Source organism: Aotus nancymaae, unplaced genomic scaffold (genome assembly GCF_030222135.1).
Source record: "Aotus nancymaae isolate 86718 unplaced genomic scaffold, 86718_ANA_hifiasm-v0.15.2.pri h1tg000029l, whole genome shotgun sequence".
Classification (NCBI taxonomy): Eukaryota; Metazoa; Chordata; class Mammalia; order Primates; family Aotidae; genus Aotus; species Aotus nancymaae.
This window is the reverse complement of record NW_026988442.1, coordinates 93,092,470-93,105,819: the sequence shown is the minus strand read 5'-3', so window position 1 is coordinate 93,105,819 and position 13,350 is coordinate 93,092,470. Positions and strand designations below refer to the sequence as shown.

General features: G+C 43.3%; 1 protein-coding gene and 1 pseudogene across 4 annotated transcripts in view; both read left to right on the top strand.

The window, feature by feature from the left end:
- The window catches only part of SAP130 (Sin3A associated protein 130), an 87,718-nt gene that overhangs the window by 49,920 nt on the left and 24,448 nt on the right, over positions 1-13,350 (top strand). For all 4 annotated transcript variants that reach the window (XM_012462312.2, XM_012462311.2, XM_012462310.2 and 1 more), the window contains one exon: positions 817-921. In XM_012462312.2, the coding sequence (XP_012317735.1) occupies positions 817-921 (105 nt within the window). The remainder of the gene's footprint in view (positions 1-816; positions 922-13,350) is intronic.
- Positions 8,729-9,911, top strand: LOC105724001 (bridging integrator 3-like; annotated as a pseudogene).

The window sequence follows — 13,350 nt, the reverse complement described above, 5'->3', positions numbered from 1 at the left end:
CCTCCACATTTTCTTTAAGTTGTTGCTTGACTCTAAAGGTTTGGTCTGATTTTTCTATCTTTTTATTGCTTCTGTGGCAAGACTACTTCATAATTTGGTGATTGAGTCTCCTACCAGAAGACACATGATGTCCGATGTTCACCCTTTGTGAGATGTTAGTGACTCTGATGATCAGTACCCAGATCCATTAGTGATTAAGTGTTGCAAAGTGGTATATTCTTGTCTAGTTATTTTCTCTCAAACCCACTCTCAACTGCTGTTTGTTCCTACCACCCTACCAAAACTGAACATGTCAAGATTGCTCATATCTTCATAGTGCTAACCTGATGGTTAATTCTCTGTCAGAGCCTTACATGGCCTCTCTGCTGCACAACACAATAGATCTCCGACTCTTCTTGGATTAGGTTTTTTCACTTGGCTTCCAAGTCTTTATAAACACCACAGTTGTAATAATGATTGTGAACACTTAATATGGGTTTTATTGTTAATAACATTAAGTAGAAAGGACATGTGGCATGCTAGAAGCTGTGGCTAAAAGAGTCCTAATGGCTTCTTCCTGGAGGGAGCCTAACAGGAAATGAGCAGGAATGAGGAAGGGACCTGCTCTTTTTTTTTTTTTTTTAAGATTTTTGGTACTATTTGGCTTTTTTTGGTAATGTATCTGTGGTATCTGAGAAAATAAAAATCCATTTTAAAAATACTTACGGTAGAGCTTTTATTTCGTCCTAGGTTTGTCTGGCAAATGTATATCTTGTATTTTTTATCCTTTAATGCCCTTGGACTGCCATTTTCCAGGTTTTCTCTTGTCTCTTTCAGAATGGCAGTTCGGAAAACCCTCATTCCTCCCCAGCCTCCTGATGTTGCTAGTCCTCGAGTGGAAAGCTCTATGCGGAGTACATCCGGATCACCTAGGCCTGCAGGGTGAGCACCCAAGTGTTCTTACCACTCTTGCTTTTAACCACACATCGCTGCAGTCGGGAGAGTCTAATAAGCGTGAGTGACTTACTGTTGCTGTGTTATGTTGCCCAGGCTAGAGTGCAGTGGCTATTCTCAGCCGCCATCAGAGAAAATCAGAACACCGACAGCTTCAAACTCCTGGGCTTGAGTGATTTGCCTCAACCTCTTGAGTAGCTGGGATTATAGGTGTGTGCCACCACTCCCAACTTACATGGACTTTGTAGTGGCATGATCTGAACGTGTTTTTCAACCTCCCTGATTCCCATTGCCTGATTTATAAAGTGGGTATTCTTATAACATCTACCTCATAGAAGTTTTGTGTATTTAAACAAAATGATACATTTAAAACACTTTGTGTATGCCTTACAGCAAACACTCAGTTGCTATGGCATTCAAAAATGACATCGTGAAGGTATTTATTTTTGTTTTTTCTGTTTTTGAGACAAAATCTTGCTCTGTTGCCCAGCCTGGAGTGCAGTGGCATGATCTCAGCTCACTGCAACCTCTGCCTTTCATGTTCAAGTGATTGTCCTGCCTCAACCTCCAGAGTAGCTGGGATTACAGGCATGTGCCACCATGCCCCTTTGTTTTGGTTGTTTGTTTGTTTGTTTGTTTGTTTTGTATTTTTAGTAGGGACAGAATTTTGCCATGTTGGCCAGGCTGGTCTCAAACTCCTGACCTCAGGTGATTTGCCTGCCTAAGCCTCCCAAAGTGCTAGGATTACAAGCATAAGCCACCATGCCTGGCCTTATGACAATATTTAATGCCTGCTTTTTCTTTGTTCTTTCTCTTCTTAATTCTACAAGTAATATTATATTGGAAAAAGTAATTAGATAATATAAAAATACTTAATGTATAAAGTGAAAATTATTGTCTCATTGTCCACCCACGTTGCCAATCCCATTTCCTAAAATAAGGTTGACTGGTGACAGTTCTGGGGTTTTGTTTGTTTTTTCCTGTAGACTTCCTCTGTGGTCAAGATAACAGTTCTGATAAGTATCTTTACATGTCGATTGATAGATTTTGTTTGTTTTTTTGTTTTTTGAGAAGGAGTCTCACTCTTTTGCCAGGCTGGAGTGCAGTGACATAATCTCAGCTCACTGCAACCTCCACCTCTGGGTTCAAGCGATTCTCCTGCCTCAGCCTCCTGAGTAGCTGGGACTACAGGGCATGCAACCACGCCAGCTAATTTGTATATTTTTAGTAGAGACGGTTTCACTATGTTGGCCAGGATGGTGTCAACCTCTTGACCTCTTGATTCTCCTGGCTCAGCCTCCTAGAGTGTTGGGATTATAGGCGTGAGCCACCTCGCTTGGCCCCAATTGATAGATTCTTAAAAGAGATCTTACTGATTATATTGTTTTATGTTTTGCACTTATTACTTATATCAGTAAGAGTTTACCATGTTAGTATATTTAGATCTACTTCTTTATAAAACTGCATTTGAGAAAAAAAAATTATGAATGCCTTGTTTGTGCCAGGTATTATTTTAGGATGTGGGGATATAGAGTAGTCACAAAAATAGATGTAGTGTATCCGTTCCCTTCCAGTTTACTTTCTAGTGGATATGAAGAAATAATAAATGTAGGAAGAAAGAGAGACAGTGTAAAGGGAATAAAAAGTAATGAGAGGAAGAGTTGATGATTTACAGAAAAAGACTTCTCTGAGAAGAGCATGAAGGAATAAGCCATTTGCTCCTTGATGCTGGAATGTGTCAGGCAGAGGAAAGAAGAACCAAGCCTTTCATAAGGGAACTTAGACTTGTCACTTTGCACATTAGTGCAGTAACATAAAAATGACCATATAAAATGAAGCTGCAAAATGATCTTGGTAGTCAATGGAAAGGTTACAGTTATTCTGCGACTCTTAAAAACTTTTGTGAAAATCCTAAAAACTTTCTTTCTGTAGGTTGTAATATATGGGAAAATGAAAAAAATAATGAAACGAATATTTACTTAATACAGTATCATTTAAAGCATTAGAGACACAAGAGTGGTTGGAAGAGTGCTTGCCTTTTTCTCATTGTCTAACTTAAAGTACAGAGGGAGAATTCCTCTAAGCCTTGACAAATTGTCACACTCTAAGTTGAGGTCTACTTCCACGGTTTTACCCTCTGCCCTTCAGTGTTGTGGAACATCTCCAAGACTTCGTTAAATGTGAAGGTTTTTTTTGCCAGTGTGACTTTCGAGACCTCTTCATCCTTTTCCTCAAAACCACTAGGCCTTCACTTCTTCTTGTACTCTGGGTACACACTTCATAGCACCATCTCTCTCTGTGATGGCAGTTTGCTGATTCACTCAACACTATTCATAGGCATATTGACTTCTGAAGTGCTGAAACCAGCCTTCACTGGCAGTAATTCGTTTCCCTAATTACCATTTTCTTTCAGTGTGGCAACCAACACTTCAGCTTTGAATGATTGTAATCTTTTTTTGGTTATTACTATCTTCAATCCAAAATAGAAATAAACAATAAACACTATTTGTGTCGTAAGTGGCTTTCCTGGTGCAGTTTCAACTGAAAGATGATGTTAAAGCTACTTGACCTTCCTTTTTCTATTCGCTGGACTTTTTCAGTGTGGTCCGTTCCACAGCTTTTTACAAGTCTAGGTCTTAGTCTTTCTTGTCTTTGCTGGACCGTTTTGAAATCTTCAAATCACAAACTATTTCACTTCTGGCTTTACCCCTTTTTGGTCTTTTGTTGCATTTCGTCTTCATTGCCTCATTCTCAGTCTTCCATTTTCTTAAAATTTCACATTGGTTTATCACTAGGAAGCCAGAGCAACACAACTACATGCTTCGTTGTCTTCATGATCTGTTTATGCAGATGATGTTCAGTGACTGATCATTACCAGATTTCAAAAGAAGTGATGTGATTAGTTACCGATCATGATGTGCATCTGTTAGTTACATGGTGATATGGGGACTGTAGAGCTAGCTGCATGACCATGGGGATAATTCTGAGAGATGCATCAGTAGGCAATTGCATTGTTGTATGAACATCATAAGAGTGTCCTTGTACAAACCTAGATGGGATGGCCTACTGCATACCTAGACTATATGGTACAATCTATTGCTCCTAGGCTAAAAACTTGTACAGGACTTTACTGAATACTGTAGGCAGTGGTAACACAGTGGTTCATATTTGTGTATCTAAACATAGAAAAGAAACTGTTAAAATACAATATTATAATCTTATAGGACCACTGTTGCGTGTGTGGTCACTTGTTCACTGAAGCATCCTTGTGTACTGTATGACTCTTTCTGATTTTTACATGTGTGAGCTTCATGCTCAGTGAGGACTGCCTTATATTAGGAATCACAGGACCAGCAAGGAAGACTAGCCCAGAACAAGAGGGGAGCATTGTACAAGATGGCTTAGAGATGACCTGGAGAGCTGGATTATTAGGTCTTCTATTCAGAAACCTTTGGATTTTATTCTAAGACGGAGGGCATTGGAGGTTAAGGCATAGGAGTGACATGATATGACTTATTTTAAAAGAATTATTCTGGCTACTGTGCTGAGAATAAATTGCAGCAGGGCAAGGGTGGAAGCAGGAAGACCAAGTGAGAGCTGATAAAACCTTTAAGTGACTTAAAGCTGCATGGGGGGTGTGGGGGTGTGTTTTTGTTTGTTTGTTTTTAATGAAATAGAGTCTCACTCTGTCACCCAGGCAAGAATGCAGTGGGGTGATCTCAGCTCACTGCAACCTCAACCTCCCAGGCTTAAGCAGTCCTCCTGCCTCAGCCTCCTAAGTAGCTAGGACTACTTAGGAGCCACCATACCCAGCTCATTTTTGTATTTTTTTGTTGAGATAGGGTTTCACCATGTTGCCCAGGCTGTTGTGGAACTCCTAGGCTCAAGCGGTATTCCCACCTCAGTCTCACAAAGTGCTGGTATTACAGGCATGAGCAGCACACCTTGCCCATACGTCTTAACAAGTGTTTGGATTCTGGATATGATTTGAAGGTACAGCTAACAAAATTTTCTGATTGAATGGAGAGAAAGAGAGAACTCAAGGCTAGCTCCCATGTTTTACCTGAGCATTCTAAAATGAGGAAAGCTATGAGAATAGCAGGGAACAAATCAGGTTAGTTTCAGTCATTTTACTTTTGCAACATCTAGGTGGTTAGACACCCAAGTGGAGATGTCAAATAGATAGAAAATTCTAAAGTAATACAACTCTAGAATTGAAGATAGAAGTCCATGCTGGTGATAGAGATTTGGGAATCGTAAGCAGATATATGTTCTTGAGAGTCATGAGAGTAGAAGTTAGTATAAATAGAGAACAGAAGTGGTGCAAAGGCCATGCTTGAGGACATAGCATCTTTAGAGGTCAAGAAAATGAAAAACCAGAAAAAGTGACTGTTTCCCTATACTGTGTGATATTCTGAGGTGTGTTGGTGCCGTAATTAGTCCTCAGCTAAGGAACACTTGGGGCTTTTGTTTACTTGTTTTATGTTTGGAGACAGTCTTGCCCAGTCACTCAGGCTGGAATAGCGTGATCATAGCTCACTGCGGCCTTGAACTACTGGGCACAAGGATCCTCCCACTTTAGCCTCCTGAGCAGTTGGGACTACAGGGTAGGCATCATTATGCCCAGCTAATTTTTTTTTTTTTTTTTTTTTTTTTAAGACAGAGTTTTGCTCTGTCGCCCTGGCTAGAGTGCATTGGCATGATCTAGGCTCACTGCAACTTCTGCCTCCTGGGTTCAACCAATTCTTCTGCCTCAGCCTCCCAAGTAGCTGGGATTACAGGTGCCCGTCACCACGCCCAGCTAATTTTTTGTATTTTTAATAGAGGCAGGGTTTCCCAATGTTGGTCAGGCTGGTCTCAAACTCCTGACCTCAGGTGATCCACCTCAGCCTTCCAAAGTGCTGGGATTACAGGCGTGAGCCACCACGCCCAGCCGTTTTTTTGTTTGTTTGTTTGTTTTGAGACAGTCTCACTGTTGCCCAAGCTGGAGTACACTGGCACCATCTTGTCTCATGGCAACTTCTACCTCCCAGGCTCAGGTGATTCTCTTGCCTCAGCCTCCCAAGTAACTGAGATTAAAGGCACCCACCACCATGCCCAGCTAATTTTTGTGTTTTTAGTAGAAACAGGGTTTCACTATGTTAGCCAAGCAGGTCTCAAACTCCTGACCTCAAGTCATCCACCCACCTCGGCCTCCCAAAGTGCTGGCATTATCGGCATGAGCCACCATGCCCGGCCTGCTCAGCTAATTTTCATACTATTTTTTGTAGAGATTGGAGTCTCACTGTGCTGCCCAGGCTGGTCTTGAACTCCTGGCTTCAACTGATCTTCCCACTTTGGCCTCCCAAAATGTTGGGACTACAGGCATGAGCCACTGCACCTGGCCTGTTTTTGTTTTTGTTTTTTTCAAAACAAAGTCTTATATGGACTTAGTTTTCCAGTGTTGCTCCTGAAGGTGAAGAGCATTCCATGAAGTACAAAAGTCTTCCTGTGAGCAACAGCACATGCAGAAATAGGGTGAGCAGGGCCTATTATTTTTTAGAATCTTTCTTGGATTTGGTGTGCTTCTGAGAAGTTGCGGAGGTAGAGCCCACACAGGCACTCAGACTGGCCTTATTTGCAGTAGTCAGTCTGTGGCACCTGAAAGAAGAGAGCATTTGGATTGTGAAGAAATAACTAGCTGGGAGAATGAACTCACCTGCCCACACCCAAGTAAAAGGAATCTCATATTAATGGCTATTTTAGAAATAGCCCAACTCCATTCACTGATGAGTAACAGAAAAGGATTAATACGAAGGTAATTAAATTAAAATGTAGGAAAGGAGCAACAAAGTATACTAATCTGTTCCCTAAGACACTGACCAAAAAATGTTGACGGGACAAATGAAATTTATAATGAAACATACCACCATAGATTTAAACAGCATAACAAAATAACTGTCTCTGTGAAGGAAAACACGAAGATCAGATACAAAAGACTCCTGGAGTAAATGGCAAAACATAAAGCCAGGACACAGGAGTTGACAGGACTCAACAGAGAACTAATGAAGACACTACAGAAGTAACATAAAATTAAAACTACACAAGACGGTATTGGCTATAGAAGATAGAAATGAAAAAGTGAATAAAATAAAAGAGAAAGAAAGATAGTTATGTGTGGTGGCGCATACCTGTAATCCCAGTACCTTAGGAGGCTGAGGTCAGCAGATGGCTGGAGCCCAGGAGTTCGAGACCAGCCTGGGCAATATGGCAAAACCCCAGCTCTACAAAAAATATATAAGTTGGCCAGATGTGGTGATGTGGGCCTGTAGTCCCAGCTACACAGGAGGCTGAGGCAGGAGGATTGCTTAAGCCTGCCAGGTTAAGTTTGCAGTGAGCTGTGTTCATGTCACTCCACTCCAGCCTGGGTGACAGAATAAGAACCTGTCTAAAAAAAAAATTTTTTTTAAAAGAGAGAAACAAAGATAAAAGAAAAACCATGCAGAACATACTAAGAGAGAAGTAAGATCAAGCATGCATCATAATACATGTCAGTGGCTTCATTGTGGGTTAAATTGTGTCCCCAAAAGTCATGTTGAAGTCTTAACTCCCAGTTCCTCGGAATGCAGCCTTATTTGGAAATAGGGTCATTGCAGATATAGTTAGTCAAGGTGAAGCCCTACTGGAGTAGGGGGAATTCTCAATTCAATATGACTGGTATTCTTTTTTTTTTGGAGACAGGATCTTGCTCTGTTACCCAAGCTGGAGTATAGTGAGTGGTGTGATCTGGGCTCAAGTGATCCTCCCACCTCAGCCTCCTAAGTACCTGAGACTCCAAGCATACATCACCATGCCCAGCTAATTAAAAAAAATTTTTTTAGTAGAGACGAGATCTTGCTATATGGCCCCAGCCTGGTCTCGAACTCCTGGCTTCAAGAGATCCTCTTGCCTTAGCCTCCGAAAGTGCTGGGATTATAGGCGTGAGCCACCATACCTGACCCATGACTAGTATTCTTAGAAAAAGAGGAAATTAGGACACAGACATATACAATATTATGTGAACATGAAGGTAGAGATTGGGAAGGTGCCGAGGAATAAGAAAGATTTCCAGCAAAGCCACCAGAAGCTGGGAGAGGAGGCACGGAATAGTCTGTCCTTCACAGCCCACAGAAAGAACCAGCCCTGATGATGCTTTGATCTCAGACACCTGGCCTCCAGAACCGTGAGACGGGCTGCTTCAGCTGAAGCCACACGGTTCGTGATGGTTTGTTGTAGTAGCTCAGGCCTTAACTCGCCTGATTCCAGATTGCATTACAAAGCAGAACCCACCTCTGCCTTGTATACAGAGGCGCACCAAACACAAAGTGATTCAGGAAAGTCGAAATGAAATATTAAGTAAAGGCATGCAGAACTTGACTTGTACTAACTCAAAAGAGTAGATTGATACAGTATCAGGAATTTTATGAGGCAGGCATTAAATACAGCCATTGAAAAAATTATATTACTGTGTAGAAACTCATAATTAAAATAAATATAGTAAATACTTAAAACCCAGCACTTGATAATTATTCAGCTACATTTCACCCTTCCCGTGGAATAATTATATAGAATGGTGTGCTGTTTCATGTTCCCCCCTGCACCCCACCCCACTCCACCCTGAGTGATTTAGCATTGGCAGCTTGAAATTGGCCCTGGTTAGAGCACTTGTTCCACAGAAATCATCAATAGCACTTTGTTTACTGTTTTGTTGATCATCTAAGCAGAGATTGATAATCTTTTTCAGTAAGGGAAAATATAGATAGTAAGTTATTTTAGGTTTTGTGAGTCGCGTAGTCTCTATCATGAGTCCTCACGTCAGTGCGGCTGTGCTGAAAGACTTATCTACAAAACTAATGTTGGGAGAGGAACGAGTTGTGGCTGAGGACCCCGGCGGCAGGTCCAGGTTTGGGACCATGAGCTGGATTCCTTTTAAGATTGGGCAGCCCAAAAAACAGATTGTGCCCAAAACAGTGGAGAGAGACTTCGAAAGGGGGTATGGGAAACTCCAGCAGTGAGTGTCAACCCCAGAGGGATGAGTCTGGAAGAGCAGACCCGAAGGCTGCAGAAAGACATGAAGAAGAGCACCGACACTGACCTGGATACTGACTGAGAACCCGCGTGTGCCAGGCACTCTCAGCGTTAGAGAGTCAACAGCAAGGCAGGTTAGGAGCTTACGTTCTAGGAGGAAGACCGACCTGCAAGAGATCCAAGAGGGTGGATATAATCACACATCATGGCGAGCGCTGTCAAGAAAAATCAGGAGCTCCTAAGCCTCAGCCAGTTACTGATGTGTAAACATACACCTTTCTTACCAAGCAAGGAAGACATTCCTTCCCTGGGAGCTGCCACCACCACCATCATGCCCTGCCATGTCAAAATCTGCTGTGAAGATATCCTTGGACTTACTCTCCAATCCCCTCTGTGAGCAAGACCAGGACCTTCTGAACATGGTGACAACCCTGGACACCGCCATGAAGCGGATGGATGCCTTCAACCAGGAAAAGCTGAACCAGATCTGGAAGACTGATTGAGCCCTTAAAAAAGTTCGGCAGCATCTTTCCCAGCCTCAACATGGCTGTGAAGCGGCGGGAACAGGCCTTGCAGGACTACAGGAGGCTGCAGGCCAAGGTTAAGAAGTACAAGGAAAAGAAGACGGGGCCAGTGCTGACCAAGCTCCACCAGGCGCGAGAGGAGCTGCGGCCTGTGCAGGAGGACTTTGAAGCCAAGAACGGGCAGCTGCTGGAGGAGATGCCGCGCTTCTATGGCAGCCGCCTCGACTACTTCCAGCCCAGCTTCAAGTCTCTCATCTGAGCGCAGGTGGTGTACTACTCGGAAATGCACAAGACCTTTGGAGACCTGACCCAGCAGCTTGACCAGCCAGGCCACTCGGACAAGCAGCAGGAATGGGAGAATGAGGCCAAACTCAGCTCTGGGCCCTCTCCATTGTGGCTGATGACTGAAAACCCATCACTCTCGGAGGACTCCTATGACACTCTCAAGGGTTCATTCTTGCCCTTCTCAGGGCTAGGGTCCCACTCTTCCCACAGGCTGGGGACAGAGGTGGCCCTGGTTCACTTGCCTGTCCTTTCCAATGAGTGAATCTTCCTGAGCCCAGCACCAGGAGCCCTAGGCAGGCCACCATCTCCCCACTCACAGCCCCAGCAGGTAAGCAGTGTAGACAAACCTTTGGGGCTTTTTTATTTGGAGAACCGTCCACCATACATCCTGGCTCATGGCCTGAAAAAGCTGCAGCCCTTCCAAGGGCATGGCCTTCATTGACTCATTTGGGAGTCTTAGCCCTGCATGCATGGTGGGGAGCAAATCTACCTCCGAAGGACCCATCCTGGGGAGCCCACTGGCCCCTCGTTGCCTTTTCTTTTTTCTGGGAGAGGCCCTGAGCCCTGCCTGAAAGAGCTGGTCCTCCAGCCCTGGCAGGCCCTCAGCCAGCTTCCCAGAAAGACAAAAGCTACCCTCGTGGCTTTGGGACCCAAGTCCCGAGTAGCTGGGGTTCCCAAGGTAACTGCAAATTGTTACCTCGGGAACTCAAACTGTCAGTGGAACTGTCCCACCACACAGAGTGTCCCATGTTAATTCATAGGCCTCAAAGCAAGAACATTGGGTTTATTTTTTCAAGTAAAGTTTTCAATGAAAAAAAAAACAACTGATGTTGGGCTGGGGTATAGATTGTCAACACCTGATCTAGACATAAGAAAGTAATGGAGAAAACGTTAGTCATACAGAACTTGAAGGTGCTTGTCAGGTCATGCGTGGTGGCTCATGCCTACAATTTCAGGACTTTGGAGGGCTGAGGCAGGCAGATTACTTGAGGTCAGGAGTTTGAGACTGGCCTGGCCAACAGACAGAACCTTGTCTGTACTAAAAATACAAAAATTGGCGTGGTGGTGCACCTGTTGTCCCAGCTACGTGGGAGGTGGGAGAATTGCTTGAGCCCAGGAGGCGGATCTCTGCAGTGAGCCGAGATCACGCCACCACACTCCAGCCTGGGTGACAGAGTGAGACCCCATCTTTTTTTTGTGTTTGAGAGAGTTTCGCTCTTGTCACCCAGGCTGGAGTGCAGTAGTGTGATCTCTGTTCACTGCAACCTCCACCTCCCGGGACCCTGTCTTTAAAAAAAAAGAAAGACTGGGCACGGTGGCTCACACCTGTAATCTCAGCACTTTGGGAGGCCGAGGTGGGTGGGTCACCTGAGGCCAGGAGTTTGAGACCAGCCTGGCTAACATGACAAAACCCTGTCTGTACTAAAAATACAAAAAAATTGCCAGATATGGTGGTAGTTGCCTGTAATCCCAGCTACTAGGAGGCTAAGGCAGGAGAATCACTTGAACCCCGGGAGGCAGAGGCTGCAGTGAGCCAAGATGGCGCCATAGCACTCCAGCCTGGGCAACAAGAGTAAAACTCCATCTCAAAAGAAAAAAAATCACTTTAAGGAAGTGTTCTGCATATATTCAAAACCATTATCTGACTCAGGGAAGAAGTGTCACATGTCATTGTGAATTTTCCCATTTTCCTTCTCATATCATACTTGGGAAAGATTCTTTGTGTGGGTTCAGTCTTTCTAATTTTTTGAAATTTGAATTTTGACCTAACATATGATCTACCCCAGAGAATGTCCCATGTGCCCTTGAGAAGAATGTGCAGTCTGCTGTTGTTGGGTGGAGTATTCGATATGTCTGTTAGGTCTAGTTTGTTTAGTGTTCAAGTCCTCTTGTGTCCTTGCTGAGTTTCTGTCTGGATGTTCCACCTGTTATTGAAAGTGGGGTACTGAAATCTCCAGCTATTCTCGTTGTCCTCTCTGTTTCTCCCTTTAATTCTGTCAGTGTCTCCTTCCTATATTCTGTCATACGGGGCTCCGTTCTTTGATGTGTGAAGATTTATAATTGCTGTATCTTTCTCTCTTTATTGTGGTATGAACATTTAACATGAAATCTGCCCTGGTAGGGAGAAATTTAAATGTATATTATTGTTCAGTGTAGGCACAGTGTCACACAGCAGAGCTCTAGAACTTCTTCATTTTGCTTAACTGAAACATTATGCCCTTTGATTATTTCTCCCACCCCTTTGGTCTTCTCTCTCTTTTTTTTTTTTTTTGAGACAGAGTCTCGCTCTGTCGCCAGGCTGGAGTGCAATGGCGCCATCTCGGCTCACTGCAACCTCCGCCTCCTGGGTTCAAGCGATTGTCCTGCCTCAGCTTTCGGAGTAGCTGGGATTACAGGTACGCACCACCAAGCCCAGCTAATTTTTGTATTTTCAGTAGAGACGGGGTTTCACCATGTTGGCCAGGATGATCTCAATCTCCTGACCTTGTGATCCGCCTGCCTTAACCTCCCAAAGTGCTGGGATTACAGGTGTGAGCCACCACGCCCGGCCTGGTCTTCTCGATGAATTTTTTTATTAATATATAGTCTGTCTTTTGTCTTTTGTTTTGATTTAACATCCATTTTCTCTAATACTGATACAGGCCCCCAGCTTTCTTTCAGTTACCATTTTTATGAAATATCTTTTTCCATCCTTTCACATTTTGTTTGTTAATGAAGTTAAGTTGGTATCAATGCAAACTACGTTGGTATGAATTTAGACTGTTGATTGTAATCCCATGGAAATCAATGTTAAAATACCACTGAAAAAAGATAATGTCATCTGATGACTCAAATCACACACACAAATATTTTTTCAAATGATTTATCAAGCAAAGGGAAACAAATTGAAATCTTACCAGAAAAGGTGGAATTCAGCTTAAATGCAAAACACAGAGAGTCCTTTATAATGCTGAAGAATATAATTTACAGTGAAGTTTTAACAGTTAAGAATATCCGTGTACCAAATAATATAGCATCAAGACTCATAAAGCAGAATTTATAAGAAGTGTGAGGAGGGTTTCAAAGAGCAGCTTAGAAGCAAAAGGCTTTAATTCACGTTTTTCAGGCCTCATCAGTTCTAGCAGACAACAAATAAATAGGATATGATAATAAGGGGAAATAGATACTATTAAATTTTGTGTGTTAATTATACGTTTTTTTCCCTCTCTCTCTCTTTTTGAGACAGTCTTGCTCTGTCTCCCAGGCTGGAGTGCAGTGGCATGATCTCAGCTCACTATAACCTTCACCTCCCTGGTTCAGGCAATTCTCATGCCTTAGCCTCCTGAGTGTCTGGGATTACAGGCATCTGCCACTGTGCCCAGCTAATTTTTGTATTTTTAGTAGAGACAGGGTTTTGCCATGTTGACTAGGCTGGTCTGAAACTCCTGAGCGATCCGCTCACCTCGGCTTCCCAAAGTGCTGGGATTACAGGCGTGCACCACCGTGCCTGCCTTCCCCTCCTCATTTGTTCGTTCGTTCATTGATTCATTTATTGAGACAAACTCTTACTGTATGTTACCCA